At 56.9% G+C, this 27379-nt stretch overlaps 2 protein-coding genes across 4 annotated transcripts in view; one reads left to right on the forward strand and one right to left on the reverse strand.

The window, feature by feature from the left end:
• Positions 1–122: 122 nt before the first annotated feature.
• On the forward strand, positions 123–11157 carry ZFYVE21 (zinc finger FYVE-type containing 21). 2 transcript variants are annotated; one of them, XM_081048156.1, is made up of 8 exons: positions 123–320; positions 7612–7662; positions 7956–8124; positions 8203–8278; positions 8364–8455; positions 8954–9007; positions 10398–10540; positions 10625–11157. In XM_081048156.1, the coding sequence occupies exons 1-8, from the start codon at positions 183–185 to the stop codon at positions 10658–10660; spliced, it is 759 nt and encodes a 252-aa protein (XP_080904282.1). In that variant the 5' UTR covers positions 123–182; the 3' UTR covers positions 10661–11157. The 2 variants fall into 2 exon arrangements, with proteins under 2 accessions (XP_080904282.1, XP_080904283.1); XM_081048157.1 differs by lacking the exon at positions 8954–9007.
• An 81-nt stretch (positions 11158–11238) lies between these two features.
• The window catches only part of PPP1R13B (protein phosphatase 1 regulatory subunit 13B), a 75692-nt gene continuing 59551 nt past the window's right edge, over positions 11239–27379 (reverse strand). Inside the window, exons 6-17 of one of the 2 annotated variants that reach the window (XM_081048155.1) lie at positions 27135–27309; positions 26175–26371; positions 23900–24040; positions 21496–21676; positions 18465–18634; positions 17582–18083; positions 15670–16442; positions 14998–15135; positions 14778–14911; positions 14178–14344; positions 12928–13127; positions 11239–12402 (exon numbers count right to left, since the gene is read on the reverse strand). In XM_081048155.1, coding sequence (XP_080904281.1) covers positions 12361–12402; positions 12928–13127; positions 14178–14344; positions 14778–14911; positions 14998–15135; positions 15670–16442; positions 17582–18083; positions 18465–18634; positions 21496–21676; positions 23900–24040; positions 26175–26371; positions 27135–27309 — 2820 coding nt within the window. In that variant the 3' untranslated portion in view covers positions 11239–12360. Of the gene's footprint in view, positions 12403–12927; positions 13128–14177; positions 14345–14777; positions 14912–14993; positions 15136–15669; positions 16443–17581; positions 18084–18464; positions 18635–21495; positions 21677–23899; positions 24041–26174; positions 26372–27134; positions 27310–27379 lie in introns of both variants that reach the window. The other variant, XM_081048154.1, reaches the window with a different exon arrangement.

Raw genomic sequence — 27379 nt, forward strand, 5'->3', positions numbered from 1 at the left:
GGTGGTGCCCTTGCACAGATTGGAGAGCGCAGCAACGGGGCGGAGCCCTGGCGCCGATTGGCTCGCGCTCCTGGCTGGGCTTGGCGATTGGGTGCGGGCGCTGTCAGCAGCACGAGTGGGGCGGGGCTTTTGGCGGGGCGAGGGCCCGTGTGAGGGCGGCGGGCGATCGCTGAGGCGGCGTAATGTCCTCCGAGGTGGCCGCACGCAGCGATGCCAAGAAGCTGGTGCGCTCGCCCAGCGGCCTGCGCATGGTGCCCGAGCACCGGGCCTTCGGCAGCCCATTCGGCCTGGAGGAGCCGCAGTGGGTCCCGGACAAGGAGGTAGGTGGCGGCCGCCGGCCAGCGCTGCGTCCGCGCCCCGGGACCCCGTCCGCGCCCGGCTCGCCCTGTCTCCGGACGCCCCGCGCCAGCCCGAGCGCCCCGCTGCTCTCTGCCGGCCCCCCGTGGCCCCTGCGGCCGCCCCGCGCACCCCCGCCCCGCGCCGCGGGGCTCCGCTGCCCGCGCTCGGCCCGCCCGGGGCCTCGGGCACCCGCCTCCGGCCCGCTTCCCCCGGGGCTCCGGTGCCCCCGCCCGCCTCCGCGCCGCTCGCACGGACCGCCCTTCCCGACCGGCCCCGGGCTCTGCGCGCCGGGAGGGCACGTGTGAATTCCACGACCCCGGGGCAGCGGAGCGTCCTCCGTTCTCCCTGCCGCGTCCCCCGGCGGAGTGGACGCCGTGGCGGGGCCGAGGTCTGTCTGCGCGGAGGCGGGTGGCGTCGGGGGCTCCGGGGGCGGAGCGGGAGCGCGGGGAGGAGGGGAGGAGGGGGGCTGGGGCTGCCCTCGGCGGGGCGGGCGCGGCGCCTTCCGAGGACCCCGTCCCGTAAGTCGGGCGCTGGCGGCGCCGCGCCTCCACGCGAGGTCGTGCCTTCCTGTAAATCGACACGTCTACGAGACATCCAGGGCCCTGACTGTTTGAAATCAAGTGAATCGGGGTCACATTGGTGTCACACGACACGAACTTCACGCGCACGGCGCCGTGGTGTGAACGCCGGGGTGCCCGCCGCGTGCGCACCGCGGATTTGGCCCCCTTTCCGCCCTCGGCCTCGCCCACCGCCTCCCCGCTGCCGAGCACCGTTCTGTCGTCTGTGTCTGTGAGCTCGTGTGTTTGTTTTGTTTGTGCCGTGTTTCATATGCCACGTTAGTGTGAACCCCTCAAAGTGCTGTGATTTTTTAAGTTCTTAAACTTACAACCCCGTTAGTGTTGGATGGGCCGCTTTTCCTCCCCGGAGAATCACTGCTACAGGTGGCAGGTTTTCAGCGGAGGAATGAAATCAGGAGTTTTCAATGCAGTGGGCGGAGAAGTGCCTGCAGCTGGAGGCAGGGCAGCGGGAGGAGGACGCAGCCGCCCAGCCCTGCCCCTTGGTCGCCCTCTGCTGCCGGCCCGGCCCCGGCCCCGGCCCGCTGGCTGTAGATGGCAGCTGCCTCTGAGAGGAGAGAGGCCAGCACACGAGGGTCGGAGTCGCCCTGGACACGAGACAGTCGTTGCGGTGTGCGTGGTCACTGAGCAGGCTGGCCACGGCCTCCCTGGGTTTCTTCTCCCCGTTTACGCTTTCTTCTACATTTCTGCCCGTGGCACTTGTACTCTTTGAACTCACAGGATGTGACTTTCTTCACATCCCCTCCCTAGTTAGTGCTATTAAAAGATGATCAAAGGGAAAAAAGGCAAGACCATGACTCTTGTCCTCATAAATGAATATGTCACCAAGTTCCCTTAACTGTTGCAGTGAGGAAGCCTGGCAGATGTTATCGGGTCAAGAAGTCAAGAGAGCTCAAAATGACATGGGAGGAGGCTGGAGAATGACTGTGAAGATAGAGGCCAGTTGGTCTCTTCCATCATGGGAAAGGGGGCCCCAGGACCTTGGGGGGGGATGGGACAGACTGCATATCTATAGGTATCTGCAGTTGACCCGGAAGTCACCTGGAGGGCGTCACCCACAGGCCAGGCCAGGCCAGTGAGTCACAGCATTTTTCCATTATTACCCACCCCCCCAGGAGCCTCTTTAGACATTTTTTCTCCATTTGATCCCCCCATGAAATTTTCACAGCCAGGTGTGCTGCGCAGCTGCGTGGGCCTGCACGTGTGTGTGAGCACGCGTGGTCTGGACGGTGAAGTGCAGCCCCCTGCAGTTCGCCGGTTCTGACTGCTTTTCAGTTAAGCTCACTCCCTCTGCCATTCCCTCGCTCAGCCCTTTGGGTGTTTCCTAAAAGAATTTTCATGTTTTCCTGCATAGTTGCCTTTCTTGGCGGGCCTTGGGTGTGGAACTCAGCGTTGAGGTGTGTCCCAAGCCCAGGCTGTCTTGAGAACTCTTGTGAGATTCTGATCAAGTTGGGCTGAAATGCTTGAATCTGTGGCACACCCTCCTTCAGGGAAGTCTCATTCCAGTGTTGGCAGGGTGTCCCTCCAGAACCCCCGCCGCCGCCTGTTAGAACTATGAATAACTGGGATCTGAGCAGCCAAGGAAAGCCCTAGAAGCCCAGTGAGCTTGGAGGAGGGGAGACCTAGTGAGGATGGACGACTCCTCCTCTGGGTTTGAGGAAGTCTATTTTAAAACATATTGGGGCATGGTCCTAGCGTCCAGAAATAAGCAGAGTGTTCTGGAGGAAAAGAAACTTGGAATGGAGCAGTTAGGGCTGGAGATCAGAATCAAGTCTGGCCTTCATTGGCCAGCTCGCCGTGTGTGGCACACGTACCGTGGGACGCGCCGAGCGCTTGGCAGCTCCCGACTGGACACTGTTAGCTGCCTTCTGCCGTTCAGTGTTCCCGGGACGCTAGGATCAGTGTGTGTGGGGAGGTGACTCCAGCATGGACAGACCCACTGGGAGAAACAGGTTTATTTGTGGTGCTTGGGAACAGGCGGGGCGAATTGGGTAGAACATGGCAGGAGGGTGACATGGCATCCTGAGCTTCCGCCCACTGTCCCCCCACTTCTTCGCCGTGCAGATTAGTGTCAGTCATGTCAGTACACTGTCTTCCATTTGTCCTCTGGCTCTGTCTTCCACTGGGTCAGTCTGAGGCCAGCCCATTCCATGTCTAGTGAGTACTTACGAGGGCCTGACCCTGTGCCGTTTATTAGCCCACGGGGACACCACTTAGTGTTGGAAAATTGAGGGGGGCGGTGTGTGTATGCACCTAGCTTTCAGCTTCTCAGAGGGGTTCCCACCCCAGAAATAACAGGATCGCTTCTCTAGTGTGAACCCCAAGGGTTATGCGGTCTCTGCCCCCAAGAGCTTGTGGGGCAGGGAGGCAGGTGGGACATGGGAGCTCCATGGAAGCCTGGGAGTGACCTCGGGGTCTTGACAGACTGCCCTAAAAGTGACGAAGGCAAAGGAGAGTGGGCTTGGGGCTGTGCCCTAAGGGCTAGCCACAAGCAACCAAAATACTGAGTCTTATCCTTGCAGTCCATGCGGGTTTGCACCCCCCTCCTCTCCCCCCCCCAACACTGGGTATAACCGGGATGACAGTGCAGTGCTGTCACCGTGACGCTGGGACACTGTAAGTGCAGAGCTGGGGCGAAGAGAGCACAGGTGTGTCAAATAAAAAGCAAGTCGGGACGTAGGTGAGGATTTCGTTCCCCAAGGTCAGTGCACAGGGCGGGGTGGGTGCACTGCTCAGGAGGGAGGGGGCCGCGACCTGAGATTTGCAAGCCTCCACAGTCAGGTAGAAAGGGCCTCTCCTGGGATGGGGGAGCCGGGCGTGACGAGAATGGGCTGGGGGATGAGCAGATAGAGGTGGAAGGAGGGGTACAGGCAGTGGGGGTGCAGGCTGTGTGACCTGACAGCAGATCAGGGTCAGCCTGTCTCAGACTGAAGGGGTGTCATAGTTTAGGGGCTCCTGGGAAGGAGGGAAGCTTAACTAAAGTAAGTCAGGTTAGCGGGCGTTTGTTCTGAGTGATGAGAGGGGACAAACAGGCCAAAGAATGAGGTGAGGAATGGGAACGGGCTCCGTGTGCAGCCCTGGCCGGGCTGAACGGGCGTCTGTCTTATCCAGGTCTGGGGGTTCTTTGCAGAACACTATCGGTGGGGGTTCAGCTGTGAGGGGCCCCGTGGCCCGTCTGCTGGCCAGGAGCTGCTGCTGGGAGAAATGGGGACGGCAGGCTGCGACCAGCGGTTCCCAGGCCTGCACGCCCGTCCTGTCTGTCTGACAGGCCTGTACGTCGTCGTCGACGTGACGGCTCACAGGTGCGTCTGGTCCGGCAGTGCTGCAGCGACGCCCCTGCCTCCGCCCCCATGGGAGCAGCCGGGGCCTCCGTCACCCCCGCCTCCCTTGCTCAACCTGTCTGCTCCTGGATTCCTGGGACCCGGGTGTCCAGCGTCCCAGTGGGCCCCTCATTAATTGATGAGTTAATGTAAACCTGTGACACGGGTTCATTTTATATTTGTAGGAGGTAAGGTTTTACTCTTTAAAAAAGGTTAGCTTTCAATAAAGACATGTCAATACATGTATTTTAAAAATTTATTTTTAAGACTTATTTTTGAGAAACCTAGAAATGGTCTAGTGTGAGAACCTGGGGCCACCCAGCCAGGTGGGAGGGCGTGACTGTCCTTTGTCACACTCCAGTCTCAAAGGGAGGGTAGGCATGTGTCCTAAAAGTTTACTCTTTATAGTAACTTTTTTTTCTGAACATTCCTTTAAACTACCCAAACCCTGCGTTTTTGGACTATTTTACCTTTGAGGGAGAGACGCTGTCAGCTGTCCTTTGGGGACGGTAGCGGTTCTGAAGAGTTGCCCTGGGCACCTTTGCGGGCAGCGCGTCAGCAGAGACATGAGGCCTCCCAACAGCTCTGTGCCCGGGGCCCCTTCTGGTCTGAAGGCTTTGACCAGGTCTGGTGCCCTGGCCCTTCCTGGGGTCGTTTCCTGCTTGTGGCCCTGGTTACAATACCTGCCTGGGCCTGGTCCCAGCTCTGTTGAGGGGACCAGCAGGGAGCTGCCCGCAGCCAGGGGAGGGTGCTGGATGTTGGAGCGCCTGTAGCCACCCAGGGACCCTTGGATGCCGTTCCCCAGAAGCCGGCTTCCTCCCTCCTGTCCGTGCCCAGCGGGTGTGTCTGCTGTGCAGCCTGAGTGAGCTGGCCGGGGCCCTAGAACACGGGTCCCCACTTGTACCCTCGCCCAGGCCCTTTGGTGGGTCAGTCCCACAGGTCTCACTCCTCCCTGGTGACTCGACCTGGCCCGCCCTAGTGGTGAGGGCAAGGCTGGCATCTCAGATACCTGTCCCCGCGTATGGTGGAAAGAGCTGGGTCACATCTGGTCTCTGGACTCCGGTACATTCTGTCTCCCCAGAGAGCAGTTCCTGGGAGCCTCGGGTCCCAGGGGGCTGGGCTTTGTTCCCTGTGCTGTGGCTCAGACAATTTGTTAGGTCCTTGGTGGTCGTTTTACTCTCAGATCTTCACCCATTGCTTTATTTCCTTACTCTGTTCTGTTTTCATAAATTGCTCTGTTGACAACTTTAAAACTTTTTCTCGGGGCAGCAGTTAGCTCAGTTGGTTAGAGCACAGAGCTCTTAACAATAAGGTTGCTGGTTCGATCCCTGCATGGGCCACTGTGAGCTGCGCCCTCCACAACTAGATTGAAACAACTACTTGACTTGGAGCTGATGGGTCCTGGAAAAACACACTTAAATAAAAGTTTAAAAAAAAAACCCAAAAACTTTTTCTCAAAAGAAAATTACTTTGTTTAAAAGTCTGTCAGTTTTCTTTTTTTTTTTTTTAAGATTTTATTGGGGAACAGTGTGTATTTCCAGGATTTTTTTCCAAGTCAAGTTGTTGTCCTTTCAGCCTTAGTTGTGGAGGGCACAGCTCAGCTCCAGGTCCAGTTGCTATTGCTAGTTGCAGGGGGCGCTGCCCACCATCCCTTGACGGACTCAAGGAATTGAACTGGCAACCTTGTGGTTGAGAGCCCACTGGCCCATGTGGGAATCGAACCGGCAGCCTTTGGAGTTAGGAGCACGGAGCTCTAACTGCCTGAGCCACCGGGCCGGCCCCAGTTTTCTGAATAATCTTAGTTAGAGAAATAAAAAACTTCTCTTTTTAACGGAGCACATTTTAAATTCTATGTGGTCTTACATTTAGAAATCGGTCTTTGAGTTTCTAAACACAGAAGCCTTAGAGTAACTCAGGGCCCTGTCCCAGCCGTGCCGCCTGAGGAGGCCTCGGGGAGCTGTCACTCGCCCTGGGACCTGGTCGGTCCTGTGCAGCTTTCCTGTCTGTCCAGCCTCACTGGTTACAGCCCCATGGAGCTTTCTCCACTGGATTCTGTGGCTGGCGGACACCTGGGGTCATGGGAGACTGGCGCTGTGCACACACCCGGAGCCTTCCAGAACTGACAGAAGCGGGAGGCAGTGGAAGGGCTGGGCGGAAGCGGCCTCAGCGCAGTGAGCACCAGCCGGTGCCTGAAGCTGGCAGGGACTCGAGATGGTTCTGGAAGGCCAGGGTGGGCCAGGCTCATGTCCAATTCCAGACAGTAGCTTAAGAGCAAAGAAGAAACAAGAAAATGTTAGTCACGGGATCTTGAAAAGCTCAGACACTGCACCCAGTGCTGGGCGGCCACGTAGAGTTGGGTGGGGCTGGGGTGCCCCTCCCGCTGCAGGGTGAGGTCTGGAAAGGCCCAGCCTGGACCCGTGCTTCCACAGCAAAGGGCACACTGGCTGAGGCTCCCCGCCTCCTTCCCAGAACACGTGTGGGCCCTGGGCGCCGATCGAGAACCTCCTTAGAGCGGCTCCCTTGCCCGCCTTGGAGGCCGGGCCCCAGGGCAGTGCACAGCAGGGGCCAGTTCCAGCCCGTCTCGTGAACTCTGGTCCCTGCTGGGGCAGGCGCGCGGTGTTGGTCACGGTGCCAGTGGGCTGAAGTTGCTTTTGTGTCCGGGCGCTGCTGGGACAGACCATCGTCTGGTGGTGGATCTGAACTGGCTCTTAGGTCAGGGTCTGAGCTTGGAGGAAGGCTGGTTTGGGGATAATGTGGCTGTCTCGATTCCCTGGACCTCGGCACCTGGAGCAGGGCTGCACTGTTCAGTCCCCACTCTGAGGGTGTCAGCCTTCCGACCACCCGCGTGTGCGTGCGGCTTCTCCTGCCAGCACGGCCAGCTCCGCCGCCGGAGCCCCGGTGAGTCCCGCACCGGACGGCACCTGGCGACTCAGCTCTGCTGCAGCCTCTGCTCCGTGCTCCAGGACTCAGGGGCCAAGCAGAACTGGTGCTCGGCTCCCACAGCCCAGCAACTCCCTCTGCTTCCTTCCTGCAGTGGGGCCATTGTGTCCTTCCTGCAGTGGACCAGCAGTGCCATTTCATGGTGCTGACCCTTGGCTCCAGTCACAGGCCAGGGAGTCCCTAACGTGACTGGTCTGAGTGTGGTGACGCAGGCACAAACCACCCCTTACTCCCTACGCCGGCATGACCCAGGCCACTGGGCACCCAGTGTTGTCCCATCAGTGCCCTCGGGCAGCCCCCACACCGTGGCCCGCTTGGCACAGCCACCCGAGCTGCAGTGGGGAGGGAGGCCGGCTTTCCCGCACACCTCAGCCCAGCCTCGGCCACTTAGCCAGTGACAGGGCTGCACTCTGAGACTTGGTCGCCTTCTCTCCTAGTGCTCAAGATGTATGCAGTGTGACACCAAGTTTGACTTTCTGACCAGAAAGGTGAGCTGAGGCCATCGGGCAGAAGGGGACCACACAGACATCTTGCCCCAGGCCGGTTCCTTGGAGGCATGGCCCGAACACCTGTTCGTCCCCGTGGGTGGGCTGCCTAAGAGCTCAGGAGACGGCTCCACACCCGTGTGACCCGGGGGACATCCTAGCCGTGGGGTTCCTAGAGCCTGCCTTGCCAGGGACCCTCTCAGCAATCCTGTCCTCTTACCGGCGGGTTCCACGCCTGGGCCGTGTCGGGAGGTGTGTGTGCCCGGCTCCTGCTCACGGCCGGCCCCTGTCCTCAGCACCACTGCCGCAGGTGCGGGAAGTGCTTCTGTGACAAGTGCTGCAGCCAGAAGGTGGCACTGCCGCGCATGTGCTTCGTGGACCCGGTGCGGCAGTGTGGCCCGTGTGCCCTGGTGTCCCACAAGGAGGCCGAGTTCTATGACAAGCAGCTCAGAGTGCTCCTGGGCGGTAAGCCAGGTGTCCTGCCGGGAAGGGCAAGGCGAGGACAGGTTGGCTGTGTTCTCATGCTTGTTTTTGTGCCCCAAGGAGCCACCTTCCTTGTAACTTTTGGAAACTCAGAGAAATCAGAAACAATGGTTTGCCGTCTTTCCAACAACCAGAGGTAAGAGGCAGAGAGCTGCGTGGCACCAACGGCTTTTGTTACCTCGAGTCCTCGTGTAGCGTGTTTGGACGCCCTTGTTTCCTAGGTACTTGCTCCTGGATGGGGACAGCCACCACGAGATCGATTTCGCACACATTTCGACCGTGCAGATTCTCACAGAAGGCTTTCCCCCTGGAGGTAAATGCCGTCTGCCCTTGGCTAAGTGCAAGACGTGGTGCCAGCCTAGGGGACTTTTGGGTGACACAGCAGCATTGGGACGGGTACCGAGATGCCTGTCCTGCTCTGTGAGCTGGTGTTTACCAAGTGGCTTTAGGAACTCGCCAGGTGAATGAGGTGCTTAGCGTGTAAAATGACGGAGGAACGTGGCCTGCACCCAAGACAAAACTCCACGTGCAGGTGGCGTCCCTCCAGGGACTGGAGTGTGGCTGACTGGGCCCTCCCAGTGCGGCCCAGCGTCTGTGGAAATGAAAGTCCTTCCCGTTCCTTGGCAAACTCCCAGAGCATGTGGCCCAGTCTGAGTCTTTCCGGCGGAGTGTGCGCTTCAGTAGCGTCTCCCGTGGAAGTGGGTCGGCGCCCGCGGGCTGCTGCAGAACTCAGTGACTTAACCGCCCTGCTTTCTGTTTTCTGATCCGACTTGATTGTTCTTCTCTGCTGCCTGCCTACCTTCCTGTCTAGAGAAAGACATTCACACTTACAGCAGCCTCCTGGGGAGCCAGCCTGCCTCTGAAGGTCAGCCATGCCCCTCGCTCTGCCCCCACGCTGCGCCCCGACTCTGCTTCTTGTCTGGGGTTCCACACCAAGGGTCTCTGTGAAACGCACATTGCCTTCTGTGCTGGATGGAGAGGGGTGATTGGTCCATGACATGGGCGTCTAAAGCACAAATGAACACCCCAGAAGAAATGTATTTAATGGCTCAGTTCTTCTACCACAAGGGGGAAGCGTCAGGCCAGCGAGAGGGCCAGGCCAGTGTTTTGCCACCCCTGCCCCTCTTGGTGGCACCAAGCTGGTTGCCTGTGGCAGGCTGGTAGTTACAGGCATCCTGGGGGTCAGCCCAGGTGGTCCAAGGCCAGGGAGGAGGTTACCACCCCAGCTGGCCTGGTGAAGCCTCTCTGGCCTTTCTCCTGGGTAGGGCCCTGGGACTCTGGCACTGTGTGCCCCTTTGGGGCAGTTTTAGGAGTCCAGTGAGTTGCGCCCAGCCAGGTTTTCTAGAACCTCTATCTGCAGCACTGCTTCCCATGGGGTCGGGGCCCTGAGAGAGCTCCCTGAGGGGCCTGCCCACTGGCCTGTCGAGGGCCAGCCAGCCTGTCACAAAGTGCAAAGCAGCTGGAGGAGACAGGGAGCCATGGCCATGTGCCAATAAAACTCCTTACGAAGCAGATGGTGGGCAGAGCATGGGAGGAACTCCTGCTGGAGCCCAGTCAGGACAAGCCATGCTGACACGCAGGTGGGAATGTGACAGGTTAGTTGAGGCGGCCTGTGGGCCAGCACTTAACAGTTGCGATCGCCCCCGAGGTTGGCAGGCCTTTCCCAGCCACAGGGTGCTCCCCCTGCTGGCCTATGAGAGAGTCGGGCCCCCAGTCTCCAAGTAAAAATCTGTGGGTGAAGTTTGCTTGGTCTTGTGGGTGGAGACAGCTTGGTCTCCATGGGCCTCTCCTGACTGTTTCGTGATGGGGAGAGCCATGTCGTGAGCCGTTGGTTCTCAAGGCAGATGTTGGAACAGTTATCAGTGGAGCCGCTGGTCCTGGCCCGGAGATGGGCAGTGTCCCAGCTGGCTGGTCCCACACATGCAGCTTTGCGGGAGCTCACATACCAGGGTGGGGGCACCTGTCGGGTGCCAGGCCTTGCCTGCTGTCCCCTCAGCTCTGACAACGGTCCTCAGGGGGGTGGCTGTGATGGCCGGGCCTGGCCCCGGTGCACACAGGTGTGCTTGGGCGGAACCTGAGGGCTGGAACCCCCACCTGGACTAGGAGACGCAGCAGCGTTTTGGCTCAGTGATGTGGTGCGATTTATCTGTCCCAGGCCCTGGAGGGCACCAGGCCAGGTGACTCAGGCCTTTTCCCATCCTGTGACCTTGCTTGGGGTTCCCTTTGAGCCTTCTTACCTGGTCTCCCTCCTCCAGGAGGTAATGCGCGGGCCACGGGCATGTCCCTGCAGTACACAGTGCCCGGGGCGGAGGGTGTGAACCAGCTGAAGCTGACGGCCGGGGAGGACGCACATGCCAGCAGGAGGCAGGCGACTGCATGGCTGGTGGCCATGCACAAGGTATGGCAGCAGGCCTGGCTGGGGTGCCCAACCAGCCCCAGGACCACGCCTGGTCCTCCGTGTTTCTTTCTGGTCACCTTGCAGGCCGCCAAGCTCCTCTACGAATCTCGGGACCAGTAAGCACACACGGGCTGGCCCGTCAGCTGCGCCCATGCAGGCAGCTAAGCCCACGGCACTGGGAAATGCAAGTATTGGGAGAAACACGCGTGTTCGCTTACCTGGTGCAGCGTGCACAGCGTTCATTAACACTCCGGACAGCTGCCTGCTTTAGTTGTGTATTTTCTTGTTGATGCTTCACTAGGGGTGGGAGAGACAGCTCCACTGCTGCTTAACTGGTCTCAGCCTAATTAGACTATGCTTTTACGAGGCCGGGCTTGCGGCAAGGTTCTGCCCCTCCACGTCCGTGTCATTAGTTCTTCCACAGAGACGATGTGGGCGGTGCAGCCTCCAGCCGGGTGCCACCCCATGGACTCCGGTAACCTGGCACTAATCGGGGCCAAGGAACAAACCTTTGCTGCTTCACTACAGGGGAGGAGCCAGCTTTGTTGTGTACTTTTCACTTTATTAAAATAATTGTACAACAGTTTGTATATAAAGCTTGATTAAAACCTATTTTGAAAATATAGAGCCTGCATTTGCCCATCATTGAGCTTTCCTGCCACGGCTCCGTTCTGGCTCCAGAACACATGACTCGCAGCCGCGGTGAGAGACACGTTTATTGTGCATATTTACACAGCAGCACCGGCTGCCCCACCAGGTGTCCACTGTTTGTCACCAGCGTGACAATCAATGCTTAAAAGTCATCGGCTACAGCAACGGGCCTGTACACATTTATATGTAAATTATACACCAGACTCGTACATGGAAAATAAAGCCTAAGGGCCTGGATTTTAATGCGAAAAACCATTTCTAACATCAGTCTGGGAGTTTTGGTCTAGTCCAAAAATACTTCTGGAATATAAAAGCCTGTCCGTACAAGTACACGTCAGTGAAGGGCCTTACTTGCTTTAAGTCTGGAGATGGGGCAAAGATTACAGCAGCACGGCGGGCCCAGACGGGAGGCCAGGTGTGCCCTCCTGCCCCACAGCTGCCCGTCCGACGTGCAGGAGTCCCCATGTCCGCCCCACCCTGACTGACTGACCTCAGCTCCCTGGCCCGTGGCTACAGTGTCCATGCTGAGTGACATTGAGGGGTAAGAACCAACCTGGGCAACCAGAGGCGACGGAGGAGGCAGTGCTGTGTAAGGCTCCTGGCCGTGGGTCACTTGGCCTTAGGGGCCCTTGTGACTGGCTTGGAACTCCGGCCCAACACCGTTAGCCTGCAGGTGACCGAGACCAACACGCAGAATAGGAAGTGGGGCCCCCGCTCAGGAATACCACTGGACACAAGTGTCCCTACAGGGCTCCTTTGGTAATGAAGGAGCAAGGTGTGCCGAGGAGTAAAGATGGTGGCTTTCTGTGATGTCCAGTGACAGTAGGCTTCACTGGTGGGGTGAAGGTGACACTGAGAATGGGGTCAGTAAGAGCATCATTGGCAACCAAACGGGTTAAAACTAGGGCTTCTATTGGCAACAGGGCTGGTTGTTTAGAAAGCTGGGTATTTATTTGGATTTACAGTAATTGGCAAAATTCAGTGGTCTTGGAGGCGAAAATGGAGAAAGGGCCTCACCTAGAAACCTCGGGAATTTCACATTGTGGGCGTGGTCTGCTGAAGTGAGCACCATGAAAGCCATTTCTAGCTTCAGCTTCCTGGGGAGACGGCAGGGTCGTCCCAGGGGCTCCTTGTCCCTGGCCAGCCTGTGCGGTGCTCCAAAGGGAGGTTCAGGCGAGCGTTCGCTGTCGGGGTTTGATCCGAGGGTACAACTGGGAAGCATGGAACCAAGTCAGGACAAGGAGGCAGCACTGGGCAGGAGTCAGCTCGGTGTCAGCCTCCTCCTGAGACGCTCCCTAACCTAAGCGCCCGCACCCCTCTTTCTCATGGCCCTTGGTACCGCCTACCGTGATTGTCACTAAACCCCCCCAGGGCAGGCAGCTCTGGTTCACAGCAGCTGGCAGCTCAGGCAGTGCCTGCCCGCAGGCCTGACACACACACAGACACGACAGGTGGCAACCCACAGGCTCCACAGCTCCCCATGAAAGACATTTCTGGGGTGCAGAATTCTGGCTGGGACGAGGCTGGGTGTTCACGGAAGTCCCCCAGAAGGAAACACTGAGCAGGCCTCGGCAGACATGCCCCCTGACCGGGGTGCTGAGGCCTGGAGAAGGCAGTGTCCTGCGCCTGGAGCCCTCGCTGTGCCGTGTTGTGACAGCTGATTTGGGCACATGACCTCAGGAGGAAGGGTATAGAAGCTGAGTCAGACCCCGGGAGAGCGAGCTCAGAGGACTTACCCCCAGCAAGTTTTTGGGCACGTAGCCCTCCCGGTCCCCAAGACGGGCCCACCACCAGTCGGTCTCGCTTTCGTCCTTGCGCCTGAGGATGGTGATGGCGTCTCCTTCGTGGAAGGACAGCTCGTCGCTGTTCTGGGCCTCATAACCCCACAGAGCGTACACCACTCCTTTGTTCATCACACCCAACTTCTCCTGCACCCCTGGGACCAGAGAGCAAATGGTCAGGTCTCCGCGGAGGACGGGCTGCAGAGCGCACCCCGCTCCAGGACCCGACCCACGATGCCGAGGGTTAAGAGGCAGAGCCAGGGCCACGTGGCCTGTCCCCAGGCCCGGCTGCTGCCCTCTGCTGAATGATAGGTCATTTCTATGTGCCAGCCGGAGCACTGCCACTGAAGCTGCGTCCAGAGGCAAACAGGTGTGCTGTTCTAAAAGGCGTTTCTTAGGGGAAACGTCCAGCTCACACCTAGAACAAACTTCCCAATCGGTGACTGAAGAAGTGGCATGGCTGCTCCTGGAGGGCAGTGAAGGAGCTTCTTACAGCCCAACCAGGGATCGAGTAAGTTCACGGCCAGAAGTCACCTGTGGAGTCCCAGGACAGGCACCTCCCTCCTTCCCACACAGTGGTTACTGCCTCGGTGTCCCCAGCCCCACCACTGGGCTTCTGTACTGGGAGCTGGGCCTGCTCAAGTTGACGGGTTTGCCCTGGGGGCCAAATGTAGGGCTGGGCCCACAGGTTCTCAAGTCAGGTGTGGGACGCTGACCCACGACCATTTAACCCTCAGACAGAACAGATACCCTGGCTCTTGAAAAGTGTGACCCTGACTGAAGCAGCCCAATGCAGACCATGTGCTTTACTTGTCAGTGGTCACCACAGGATGGGGAGGGGGGTCCGACCCTGGCGGGACCCTGGGACAGCCTGGGCCCACACAGGCCTCTTTCCTGCCCCACTCGTGTGGGGTGCATCTCAGCAGAAGTACAGGGACAGCACTGCCTGGCCCCCTGTGCCAACTCCCTACCCAGAGGGGCGGCATCTGCATAAAGAGAAGGGACTTCCGTTTTTCAGCAATCAGGCACAGAATCCTTCTGACGACATAGGTTTGCAAACGTGGGTTTGCAGACGCGGTTCGGGAATGAGCTTAAGGGACAGTGCAACCCCCACAGGCCGGGACACACTGGGCTGCGCCTGACGTTGAGCGCGGGGCTCCTCCCTGGCCCAGCAGTGGCACAGCACACCCCGCGGGCCCACGTACCATACAAGAACTGGGAGCACTGGATGTAGCCCTCCTCCATCTCTTCACACTTGTCTGCAGCCGTTTCAATGTCGCTGATGGTCGAGGCAAAAATGGCAGCGCCGCTCTCCACCAGCTGCTTGCAGAGGTGGACGCTGTTGCAGGAGGCAGCGCAGTGCAGTGGTGTCCTGGGGGAAAAAGGCTGGGCTGTGCTGCTGTCCTTTCAAACGTGTGACTCTTACTACCAAACTGGAGCACAGGTAGATCTCTGAAGGGGGGCGGGGGTTGACAGATGGCCCAGAAATAGGTGTCCTCGCACAGCAGTGCGGACGTGCTTCCCACCACAGACACGCAACCTGAATGGTCACGACGGGGCCGGCTGTGTGTATTTTGCAATGAAAGAAAGCCAGGTGTCCACACAGCAGACAGCTGCCTGAAACTGAGGGCGGGCCACACAAGCCGCGCCCGCCGCAGGGAACAGGCTGCAGTCATTGGCACGCTCGCCTGCAATGCCTGTAACCAAGCGCAGGGACACCCCACAGACGTGCCTTTCACAGCCCCGCCAGGTGGGGTGGTGTGGTGCCACGGGGCCCGTCCTCGCCCACGCTGCCCGGGCCTCACCAGCCGTCACTGTCCGCGGCGTTCACATTCACCCCAAAGTCCAGCAGGAACCTGACGATATGGTGGTGGCCGGCGCAGACGGCGTTGTGCAGTGGGGTGATGCCCTCGTCGTTGGGCTTGCTGGGGTCCTCTACCTGGGACAAGGGCGTGCGTGAGCCGCTGCGCCGCACTGGTGGCTTGAAGGGCAGGGGAAGGGTGCGGGCTGCGGGGCTCAACCTACCTCGTAGATGACCCTCTGCACCAGGTCGAACTCCCCCTCCAGGGACGCGTCCAGGAGCAGCGCCAGTGGGTTGAAGCGGACCCGCAGCCCGCGGCCCGTGCGCTCTGAGTTGGGCTTCTTCAGGTTGGTACGCTTGTTCTGCCGGGAGGAAGTGGCTTTAACTTATGGTGACCTGCCCAGAGCCCGGCCTGCTGGAAGCAGGGGCCGTCCCTCCACATGCAGCACCGTGCTCCGGGGACACTGCCTCAGGCTGGCCCTGGCCCATGGGGCACCCATGCAGGGAGCCAGGTGGGTGACAGCCAAGCTTAACTGCTGTCAGCCCTGGAGTTACAGCTCATTCCTACCAACTGCCAGGGGCTCCCAGCCCTCTGCTCCACCAACACTGACTTCCACCAAAGGACTCTGTCTAGAAGGTTCGTCCCCCACATCCCTCTGTTGCCTGCCCTTCTGTTCCAGAGGCAGCTCCCCCTCTTCAGGGAGACCTGGGGCCTCCCTGCTGGGGCCTCTAGTAAGAGCTGTGCCGCCCAGCTGTCGCGGGAGCCATCTGTGTGCTGAGGGACTGGCTCAGGGAAGCAGGGGCCGGGTGTGCACAGCACCCCTGCTCAGCACCCCGCTGCACAGGCGGCTCCTCCACTAGGAGGAAGCCGGGCCCTGGTCTAGGACGACACCCACCGTAGAGGCCACCGGCAGGGGCACGATGGGGGGCAGCGATGGGGGGCCTTGCTCTTCCCCTGGAGAGGGGGCCTCGGCCCCAGGGCTGGGGACCTGCTCTGTGGACGGGGCTGCAGCCACGTTGTTGTTGTCGTCCTCGGCAGGCTCAGCTGTTTGGTGCGTGGTCCGGGGGCTGGTGAGCGCCTCCGGCTCAGGGGAGGGGAGCTGGTTGTGGTTGGCATCTGAACCCGGGGCAGGCTGGGCAGGGAGCGGGGCTGTGGGCTGGGCGGGGCTGGCCTCCCCCAGGTTCCCGTTGGCGGTGGTGTTCCCGTTGTCTAGGTCGGCCAGGGTGCCCGTGAAGTCCTGCGAGGGGCTGGGCTGGGAGAAGGGGGCGCCCTCCATGCCGCCGGCCAGGGTGTTGAAGCGCTGGTACAGCAGCTTCTGGATGTTGGGCCCGCCAGGGCCCTCGGGCTCCGTGATGGAGCTGCGCTTCTTCAGCGGCCGCGGCGCGTTGGCCAGCTTTCTGCGCAGGGCCTCCAGGTCCGCGTCGCTCTGGTAGCGCAGCGGCGAGTGCACAATAGGCGTGAGCTTGGTGGGGCTGAGCGGCCGTGGCAGGCTCTCCATGGGGCCCGAGCCGCCCTCCGCCGGCGGGGCGGGGAGGTCCTGCTCGGGCTCTTTCTCGGCACTTTCTGGAGGTGGCTGGGGCTGTGATGTGCTTGTGGCCAGCGACCCGTGAAGAAACGGTAAGGGTGACGGGGACGTTGAACCGGATGGGAGAACGGGTTTGCCGTACACTGGAGGAGACACAGGGAGAGAGGGCGTAGGCATCCTGCGGGTCCTGGGAGCCCGTCACCCTGTCACCAAGCACCTCAGCTGGCACGAGGTGGGGCCCCGTCGGTGAGCCCGCATGTAAACCCCACGGAGCCCTCTGTTTACAGGGCTCCACTGACTCCTGCTGGAAGGTGGAGCGTCTAACTTACTGCTGTGGACAGTTGTGATGCCAGAATTGGGGTTTTTTCAAATGAGGGGAAAAAAAGGCAGTGGACTTGATCTCCCCAGACAAGTGGTTCTGATTTTCTGGCCAAGAAGGACGTCACCTCTGGACATGCATCTGACCTTCGGACTAAGTCCCATGGCAGAAAGCACAGGCCGCCTCAGGCAGGGTTTGCCTGGGGGCCCAGGAGCTCCAGAGAAGGGTGGCCATCTCTCCAGGCACGGGCCAGAGCCCTGACCACAGCTAAGCACAGTGCTTCCACCTGGGAGGTCCCTGGGCATGGGGGGGCTGGCACCCCCAGCACCCCCTGAACAAGAGTCTGGAAGCTGCAGCCCACGCCCAAGAACGTCTGAGGACACAAGCCCAGACCCAGCATGTAGGACCCTACCATCCGGTCAGAACCTCTGCTAACGGACGTAGGGTGGAACTGACTTCCCCTCCCCCAATTCACTGGAGGCTCTTCTGGAGGCGGCTCCCAAAGCCGCAGACACCCCTTCACATCACTGCCCCAGAGTTCCAGCTCAGCTACTGCCCGGAGGTGGGGATCAGGTCCAAGCAGAGCCCTCCTCCTGCCACGAGGTGGGCGGTTAGGCCCAGGCAGAGCCCCCTACACCAGCTCCCTACAGAGATCCGGCACAAGTTATCATGAAGCAGGAGAAAAAGAGGACACCCTGAAATCTCACCCTTTGGGGAGCTGGATTTCCTGAGTAACGCAGGGAGGTGAGTGCTCACACAGGAAGCCAGAGAACTGGGAGCCACCTGCAAAACTGCTGTGTGCATTTCACCTTTGACCCCATCGCACCGAAGGCCACACTTATGTAAGAATTAAGTTCAATTCTAAATGGATGTGGCCCAAATAATAAGGCTAGGGATTGGCATTTTCCTAAGTGAAAGTATGACTTCCTGACCCTAAGAGAAGGAGAGTACAAACCACTGTACCTGCTTTTACCGACTTATTTAAGGTGCTGTGCCCCACTGGCTGGTAGTTCTTAGGCGGTGTGGCTTGCTGCAGGTACACGGAGTATATGGAACTTGAATTCACGGTCTGGGGTCCTTTCCTGGGGGACTGGGGCCTTGACCCTTTATCAGCCAGAAAAGGCCTGATGGCCACAGTCAGTGGGGGTTCAGGTTTGCCATCACCAGCTGGAAACGCAGGTGGCCCCGCTGGCGGGTACGTTGGGCTTGGTGGCACAGAAATCCTCTGCTGGATCTGCTGCGAGGAGCCCGGCTGGTGGGTGCTGCCCGCGGTGGGCAGCGGGGCAGGTTTCTGCCGACTGGGCAGGCCTGTGCTGGGCCTGGGCAAGCTGCCCTCCTTCCTCCTCTCCAGGGAGTTTGTGGCCCCTGGGCCCACGGGCGCAGGACTGGGGTATGCCCCGTAGCTCTGAGGCAGTGGCTTACCGACACCAGGGGTCGGGGCTGGCCCTTTACCCATCTCGATGCCCTGAAGTTAGATGTTAAGAAAAACAAAGTCATCCTTTGAAAAGTGAAGCATATTTCCATCTACAGTCACAAGAATACAAAGTTGGATTTAGAATCCTTTAAATGGGCTTGTGACTCAGGGCAAGGGGAGAGCGTTGGGGTGGGGGGAGTCAAACGCAGTGGCGTTTGTCATCTGTCTGCAACAGAACACCCCTAACCAAAAGACCCTGCACACTGCTCGGTGCTTAGGGCCCATGAACTCCTTCAGACTGGGTATAATTTGGACACTAACAAGAGTAATTTGCCTCATGACACCTCCTGCCCCTTAGATGAAAATGAGGGCCGAACAGTGACTGATTAGGAGCTTGTTTATGTGTTACAGGGATAATGACAGACGGCCTACCAGTTTCTCCGTGGCTCCCAGAGCTGACAAGGGCACAGGCTGGCTAGAGACGGTCCCCTGCTTGAGTGGCCCATCCACGCTCGAGCCCTTCCAATCCACACTGGCAGTCTGCGTCGGTTTCCCTGAAGAGCTAGAATTCTGTTTTAATGTTGGCCAGTTTCCATCATTGGCTTGAAAAGAACACACAATTTAAGTAAAATTTTTCTTGAAATGAGTTGCATTAACTTAAGAGTACCCCTGTCAGAAGCGAAAATCACTGTCTGGACCATCACACTGACGGAGCCGCACGGGTCAGGTCCTTGCCGACCAGCCCTGGTCACATGCTGGTGGGCGCACCACAGCACGCAGGGCAGCCTCTGCCTGCAAGGTGCTCGTGTGTGTGGAGCTCAGCGATGACCAGCCCGGGCGAGTGGCCAGAGGACCAGAAACATTCTTGGCCCCATTTAAATACTGGTCAAAGCCATCACCATCAACACTAGTGAATAAAATAAGCACTGGCACTTACTACTCCAGCACTATTCATAAATACATTTACATACAGTAAGAAAGACTCATCTTTGACTTCATACAGGTTTGACCTGTTCTGCTTCCATACTTCCAGTATGAAAAGAAAACTTCAGCTTTAATCTGTTAGCAGTCTCTACCTTCTCCGATGCTGCCCCATCGCAGCAGGCTGTACCTGCTGATTGGAGCAGCAGGCTGTCACTCTGTGGCAGTGATCAGAAAGCCAGTCAACCCATGTTTTCAGGAAGACACTGAGAGATGATTTTACAGAGCCTTTTCCAAACTGAAAAAAGGGTACAAGCACTTCTGGCACCCCAGGCCTTCCCCCGTCAGGGGCCAGGGTCCAGCTCGGACCAGGCTCATTTCACGCCGCAGCAGGCACAGGCTGGATGGAAGCCATCAGCCTCGTGGGACAGTGTGGCCCCTTCTGACGAGATCAGCATGTGCTGGCCCCTAGCTCGGCAGACGGGTGACTGAGGAACAGCTGGGAAATCCCTCTCCCTTGCCACTGCAGCACGGGAGCCAGGCCTGCCCTGGGCACAGGCAGAGCAGGTGGCACGGGCAGAGCTTCAGAGCGGAGTGCCTGGCAGCCACACCTGGGCTGCTCCAAAGCCAAGGCCACTCTCTGCAGCAGCTCGGCTATGCTGCTAAGTTACTCCATCGCAGGCTCCAGCTGGTGCCAGCTGAGCTGCTGGAACAGCCCTGCTGGTATTCCAAGGCCCCGGGCCAAACGTCACCTTGCTCCCCGTGGCCTGTCCGCCCCTTCCAGGCCACAAGTGGGTGTGCTCACCTGTCCCCTTGCTCACATCTGAGACTGGGAGGCAGGGGCCAGAAATGACAGGTTCATCCAGCGGCACTGAGGTGAAAACTCAAGAGCCCACTGCAGATGGCCGGCTGCCGGGGAGGACTTCCCATGACCTCTCCCGGGGTCACCGGGAATGTGGCCATCCAGCAGCTTCTGACCTCTCACGGCCACGGGAGGTTTTATGGAAATCAGCCACAAAAGGACTAACAAGGGACTAGGAATTTCCTTTCTTCAGGATGAGGCAAGAGGTGTAGGAGGACCATTTAGTTTATAAAGGGACAATCAACTTCAAGTACGAAGGGATTCTTATACTGCAGATAAACTAAGAGCTTCATAGTGAACTCAGACAATCACCTCCATTTGGTAAAAAGAAAAGCCACGACCTTTGCGCTGTCAGCACTGGCCAGACCCGCCCTGCATATCACCAGTGTGTGGCCCGGCCCAAATACCACTCCTGTCTGCTGGAGGGAGGGACACAGTATGTCCCTACAGCATCTTTTTCAAGGCCAGGTGTGATAAGCAGACCTTTCTCAGTTTGGAAAGCCCTGCGTCTGTTGCTCTAGCAGTGTAAGGCAGACAGTTTCCCCAGCCTACCAGCTCATACGGTCTGCGCAGTGCTGGGGCAGCCGCGGTCAGGCCCAACGGCCGGGGTCTGACTCTGCCCACGAGCTGGTCACTCTGGCTTTACCACAGCCATCTGTGTGACATGGAACCAGAACAGCCGACAGTAGTGGCCCCACCGAGCTATTTGACCGCAGTTGCATATCTGGGCTGAGATTCTGCCCCCAGAGTGGGTGTGACCCAGATATCCTGTGTTGTCGCCTCACTCCACAGCAGGAAGACCATGGCTAGTGCTGGCCTCCTGAGGGCGCCTTCTCTGGGCCCTCCCTGTAAGGCTATCTTCTTCTTGCAAGCCCCGTGAGGCAGGGGCCTGCACACCCAGAGAAGCATTTAAAATGAAGGCAGCACAGAAGTGGCTGGCTATGCTAATATCTGCTCTTGAAAACAGACACACAAGTACTCCATGCACAGAGTGGTTCAAACTACAGATAACAGCTTATCAGAGAAAGCTGCACCTGGAGCATCATGCCGGCCAGACACACCCTGTGCTGAGACCTGGTCGAGACCTGAGGGCTGGCGATGCCCTCTCCTGCCTGGGTCGGGACGAGCTGTGAGCCCCACAGCAGGAGCAGCAGAGGTGTCGCTACTCAGAGGTGCCAGGCAAGAGAACATGAGGCCAACAAACAGAAGACTGCACGGTCCTGGAAAAGTCCTCTAAATACAGGCCTGCCAGGACCATGCAGTCCTGCTGTCACAGACGAAGGCATACTATGACACTCAGACCTGTACTCTGGTCCAGTGTCACAGGGAGACGTGTCTGCCCCGTCACACAGGAAGTCAGCATGGAGAAGCCCTGGCTTTTTAGTGCACCAGCTGGAAATGGTGCCTCCCTCCAGGAAGGGGGGCACTCTCCATGGCGACCCTGCCAGCCCTGGGCTGACAAGCCTTGAGGAGAGCAACGCACAGCCCAGTGCTGGGGGTCCGAGGCCCGTCACACCACACGGTCACTGGGCCAAGGGCCTTTGGATGATGAAGACCAGGCTGAGTGGGGAAAGGAGAGTGGCCACATGCTCTGTTTCTGGGATCGGCACTGTGGTGGCACACGACTCCCAAATGCTGTCCCACGGCCCCCTCCCCACTCCCTTACTGTCCCCCACTCACCGGGTTTCGATCTCCCATGGGCAGCACCTGAAGCAATAGTGAGAGACTGGGGCTTTACGGGGTCTCCCGGGGCTGCGTAGCTGCCGGCGCTGGGCACCTGGATGTACGGCCCCACAGCAGCAACCCTGCCAGGCGTGCTCAGGGGCGACTGTGGTGAAGACGCGCCATTCACACGGCTCAGCTGCAAAACGGGAAGAAAGGAGCGTCACGATTCTCCTAAGTCAAAGGCCAGCATGGGCCTTGTGGGACAGCCTGCTCAGACTCCAGCCATAGCCTCACCCGGAAAATGGGCATCTAGGTAGGCGGGGCTTCAGGGCAAGGCCTCACCCGCACTCCTGAGCCATCCTCTCTGAGAACATCCATCGTTTGGGAGCTACAGACACATCACAACTGCTTTCTTGGACACCCCCACCTACTCACCCCTTCTCTGGGGGACACGCCCTCCCCATGGGCGGGCAGAGGCACCGGTCACAGCCTGGGCTCTGCCCCATACTGGCTGGGCTTCCTCAGGGAAGTGACAACCTCTCGGGACCGCTGTGCCTGGGTCCCAAGGTCAGGATACGGCTGCTGTAAGGACGGACGGAGCCATGCAGGGCCAGTGACAGGGCGGCACCAAGCGGGGCTCTCCACAGGTCCCTGAAGGCAGCCCTACTGTTCTCAGCAAGGACACCAAGGTTCCGTCACTAACTGCTCACACAGCACGGCCCAATAACAACGAACAACTTGTTAATGTGTCCACATGGCTAGAGAACGGCACCAGCTATTTGGACAAATACATGTACACGTTGCTGTGGGGATAATTTTTAGATATGACTAACATTTAAACCAACAGGTTGTGAGTAAAGCAGCGTGCCCTCCACAGTGGGGGTGGGCCGCATGCAATCCAAAGGCCTTAAGAGAAAAAGACTGAGGTCCTCTGAGGAAGACGGGATTCTGCCTGCAGATGGCCTTCGGACTCCAACTGCAACCAACATCAATTCCCTGGGTCTTCAGGCTGCAAGCGTGCCCTGCAGATTGTGGATGTGCCCGCCTCCACAACTGTGTGAGCCCGTTCCCTAAAACCAATCAATCAACCAATCAGCCAGTCAATCAACGATCACTCTACACACACACACACACACACACACACACACACACACACACGTATAAATAAGAGACTTCCCACCTGAGACAGTCACACAGGTACAATTCTCTTCTAAGCCATCGCAGCCAGGCAAAGCCCCGGAAGGCCACAGCTCACCTTCTGAGAGCCACCTTCAGAGCAGCAGGACTGACAAGGATGCTTGTCAGACCCCGAGAGCACCAATTACTGAGCGTGGATAAGGGGACTTTGGGGACACTGTCCCAAAAAGCTCGGCTGCCTGCCCCAGTCTCCACGCCCGAGGGCAGAGTGCCAATCAGCTGTGACTTGGGTACGACTTCCCTCAAGCCCTGAGCACCTCTACTGGTCATGTTCAGCCACAGACAAGGCACAGCAGTCTTTTACTAACTAGCCTCTCACGAGCTCTCAGCCACGCATGTGCTCATGGAAGCACCAAGAGAAACAGCAAGACTTGGGGACACCTGCCCAACAGGGCTGGTCAAAGTGGCCGTGGGATGTGGGGTATTGTACACAAGTTACCAAAGGAATAAGGTAATGACCCGGAGAAATACCCATGTTGCAATTCTTTAAAAAAAAAAAAAGACTAGGTTCAGAACAGTATGGATGATACAATTCCTACAATTCCATTTTCAATTAAAAGTTAAATACAGTCTATCTGTATTGAGCAAAAGACTGGGACCACTAACACCCATCATCCGTCAAGAATGAGAAGAGGGTGGAAGGACTTTCACATTTTCCTTTAAATATTTCTGTATTGTTTTACCTTTTTCAGTGAGTATCTGTTACCTTTGAAAATTAAAATACCAGTTAAAGATTTTTTAAAGGCACTAACAGAAACTTGCTTGAGAGTTTACAAAGCCCTTCCACCTGGGTTATCTCTAAGAACCTTCACAATGATCCCTGGGGCGGGTAGGACAAGTCAGTTGACAGCAAGGACACAGGGCTTGCCTTCCAGCTGCCAAGGTCACGACCTTCGCCCATGTGGCACAGCTGGAAATGCAGAGTGGGGCCCAGCCTCGCACTGAGCCACAGCTGCCCAGAGGGGAAGGGACAGCCCTGTCCGCACAGCCCACGGAGGGCAGGGCACAGCCCACGGCTGCCCACAGGGGTGGTTTTGATTCCATGTTCCAGGACCTACTGCCTCTTTGAGAAAGAGAACTTCCTTCTACTGCTGTTTTGTATGGTTTATGGCCAATTGATGTTTTATCAGCTGTGGCACATGCGGAGAACAAAATGCCATTATAGTGAAAATGTGCGATTTTCAGTAGTGTATTTCATAGAAATACTTTCTTTCTCACGTGCCTGGATTTTCTTGCCGTACAGACGCTCACGCAGCTCGCTGATGCGCTTGTCCATCATGGCCACCTCCATGTTGCGTTTATTTAAAAGTTCCTTCTGCTGCTGGAGTTTTGAATTCTGTTCCTGGTTAAGCTGGTTCCGAATCTGCAAAATAGAAAACACAATTTTTATGTCTGCAATAATTAAATGGTCACATTCTCCCTGGCAGAGATATTTGAAAAAAGGAGAAAGTAACTAAGTTCTTGTTGTAGTTACACATATGCACTGTTGACTGTGTGCTAAATAGTCACAGCGCAGATGAAGCCAGAGCAGGTTACTCAGAGGACACAAAAGAGCCACTCCCTGCAAAGAGGCGTCCTCTACAGAGCATCCAGAGAACTGGCATCAATAATGACGACGGGGCCCAGGGCTGTCATTGTCAGGAATGGTGCTTCAGTGACACCTGTCCCAAACACGTCTTCTGGGACCTAAGGAGAGGTGTCTGCTCCCCACCACGCCCCACGCTGTCCACTGAATGAGGCGCCTCACTGGAGGCAGCAAGAAATTCACAGAGCATGGCCTCGAGCGCTGCACAGAATGTCCGTATATCACATTAGTGGGCTCCAACCAGCACTTTAAAAAAATGAAATAAACAATAGAAAACAACAGTGCGCAGCATGCGGGGTGAGTTCGTCCTGTCTCAGGTACATACGGTACTAGGGCACACACACTGCATGTGTGTACTAGGCAGGAGGGGACGGACTTTTAACCTAGACTGTAGCAAAAAATAAATATAAATTAAATACAGTACATTCCTCAGCCCTCCCCCAAAAAACCCTTTAAAATCCTCCAGTTTTAACAATTGTTTAAAGTGTAAAAAAGTCATAAATTCTCATTTTATTTCTGTGCATTTATATGAGAAAACTTAATAGCAACAACAGTGATTTTACTCTGTAATTAAACGTTCTCATTTCATAAAATGATATAATACGTTTTCTACCAAGCGCTAATAGAATTGCAAAGCTTGAAAAATCATCTGGGGCCACCCCGGTGGCTCAGGTGGTTGGAGCTCCAGCCTCCTAATCCCGAAGGCTGCTGGTTCGAATCCCACATGGGCCAGTGGACTCTCAACCAAAGGCTGCTGTTCAACTCATCGAGTCCCGCAAGGAATGATGGGCAGTGCCCCCTGCAACTCATATTGAACACGGCACCTTGAGCTGAGCTTCTGCTGAGCTCCCAGATGGCTCAGTTGGTTGGAGCGCGTCCTCTCAACCACAAGGTTGCCGGTTCGACTCCCACAAGGGATGGTGGGCTGCAACTAGCAACGGAAAAAATAATAAAATAAATCATCTGCTGGATGACAACTTCTGAGAAATGGAAATCTGGAGGACTGTTACGGAGCGGACGTTTGTGTCCTCCCACAATTCCTATGGTGAAGCCCTTACCCTCAATGTGATGGTATTTGATTTGGAGGTAGGGCCTTTGGGGGGTCATCAGGCTGGATGAGGTCAAGAGGGTGGGACCCCAGGAAGGGGTTAGTGCCCTCATAAGAAAAGGAAGAGAGACCAGAGTTGTGAGGACGCAGCATGACGGTGGCTGTCTACGAGCCAGGAAGCAGCCCCGCCTCCCAAACCGAATCTGCCAGCGTCCTGCTCGCTGACTCCCCGGTTCCAGCGCTGCGAGACACAAATGTCTGTTGTCTAAGCCCTGGTCTATGGTATTGTTACAGCAGCTCATGCCGACTAACATGAAGGTTTAACGGCAGGCATCGATCTCATCAAAACAGTTTACAGACACCTTAAACATCATCTACAACTTAATTCTTTATCAGTTCATTATATCACCAAGACAGTTCTGTGCCGAATTTCTGTACTGAAAACAGGCAAGTGAGAGAAGCAGGTCACAAAGAACTACACCCTGCATGACCCTGTACATATGAAATGCCCAAGCCAGGCAAATCCATAGACAGAAAGGCGAGTCCTGGTTGCTTAGCGCTGGGCGGGAACGGTTCTGAGGTGTGGGATCTCTTTCGAGGTGATGAAAGTGTTCTAAACTTGACTGTGGGGGGACGCAGAACTCTACAAATACTAGAAACCATGAAATCGTACTTCATGGGTGAGTGGTATACTACCTGAATTATCTTACAGCTATCTTAAAAATTCTTTTATACTGAATACGTTCTGTGCCTACTATTCAATTAGAATCCATTAACTCGTTTCCAGCTCCTGAGGCTTCCAGTCTAGGAGCAGAAAGCCCGGAAGATGTTTCAGTATACCCAATCCCCTGACCCAGGCATTACCTGTAGCTCCTGGTACAGTCTTTTTAACTCCACTGCTGCCGGTCCCGTTAGCTTGCCATTGTAAGACTGGAACCCGTTCAGTTTTCCTTTCTTTAAGTCTTCCAATTGCTGACTGAGCTGGTCAACTCTTAAAATTGCAGTCTGTACTTCCTGCTTCTTCTCCTGGAACATGGCACTGAACCTTTCTATCTCAGCAGCTGTAATTTGCCACCAAGAAAGAGAACAATCAGTTAGCTGATATTCTTTTTTAACAGTAGTTTGTTATGTTCGTTTGGGATGTCTTCTTCATTTCTATACTTTTCACTCAACTCTAGCATCCTTCATGCCCAACCGTGGAGAGAAGACTCTTCTCGGATGTGTATAATCCAAAGCATGTCTCAACAAGCCTCTGGGACACAGGATTGACTGCTCAGATGGCACACAACTGTATTTTCACTCATTATTGAATATTCTTTAATCAGGCCACTTGGGAATGTCAGTGTACCACAAGACCAAAGGCTCTGTAAGGGCAGGGCCCCCCAGACCTGTTAGCACCGTAACACAAAGCAGGCACTAGCTGAACTGATCAGGGAAATCACAAAGAAGATACAGTCACAAAAATAAAAGCTGAGCATCATCTGTGTGGTTCCTCTGATACTCATATAAAACATGAGCAGTGGCATGACCATGGACCCTCACGATGATGTGAGTCATGGAGCACCCCCGTCCCAAAGCAAATGTCACACAGGGTCGTCCTACTGCGTCACTGGGGCTGCAAGAGATCTTCTAAGATCACCGAGCCCAACCACCCATCCTGTCCGACCAGGTGAACAGAGCAAGGCTTCAGTGCCCTTTCTCCAGCCAGCTCTGATCACACAATTACACAATTCTACTGGCTTGTGGCTGAGCGTGGCGGAGGCTGGACTCGGCTCACTATCTAGCCTGGTGTGTGTGGACGCGAGTGGAGCTGCGAGCACGTACACAGGTTGCCATTCATTATTTTGCTGTAGTCCACTTGTCCTCTTGTGGCACGGATCTTCTTCAGCTTACTTTCCTGGGCTTCGACGCGTTCCTTCAACTTCTGAAGCTTTTCATTTTCAGAAATAGACTGCTGCTGACGGCGCTCCTGTTGCTTTAGAAAATGTAAACGCTGTTCCTAACAAAAGGGAGACAGCTAACTGAAAATTGGAACTACAATCACTTTTATACACTAAAAAAGTTCGAGT

Source organism: Rhinolophus hipposideros (genome assembly GCF_964194185.1).
Source record: "Rhinolophus hipposideros genome assembly, chromosome: 5".
Taxonomy (NCBI): Eukaryota; Metazoa; Chordata; class Mammalia; order Chiroptera; family Rhinolophidae; genus Rhinolophus; species Rhinolophus hipposideros.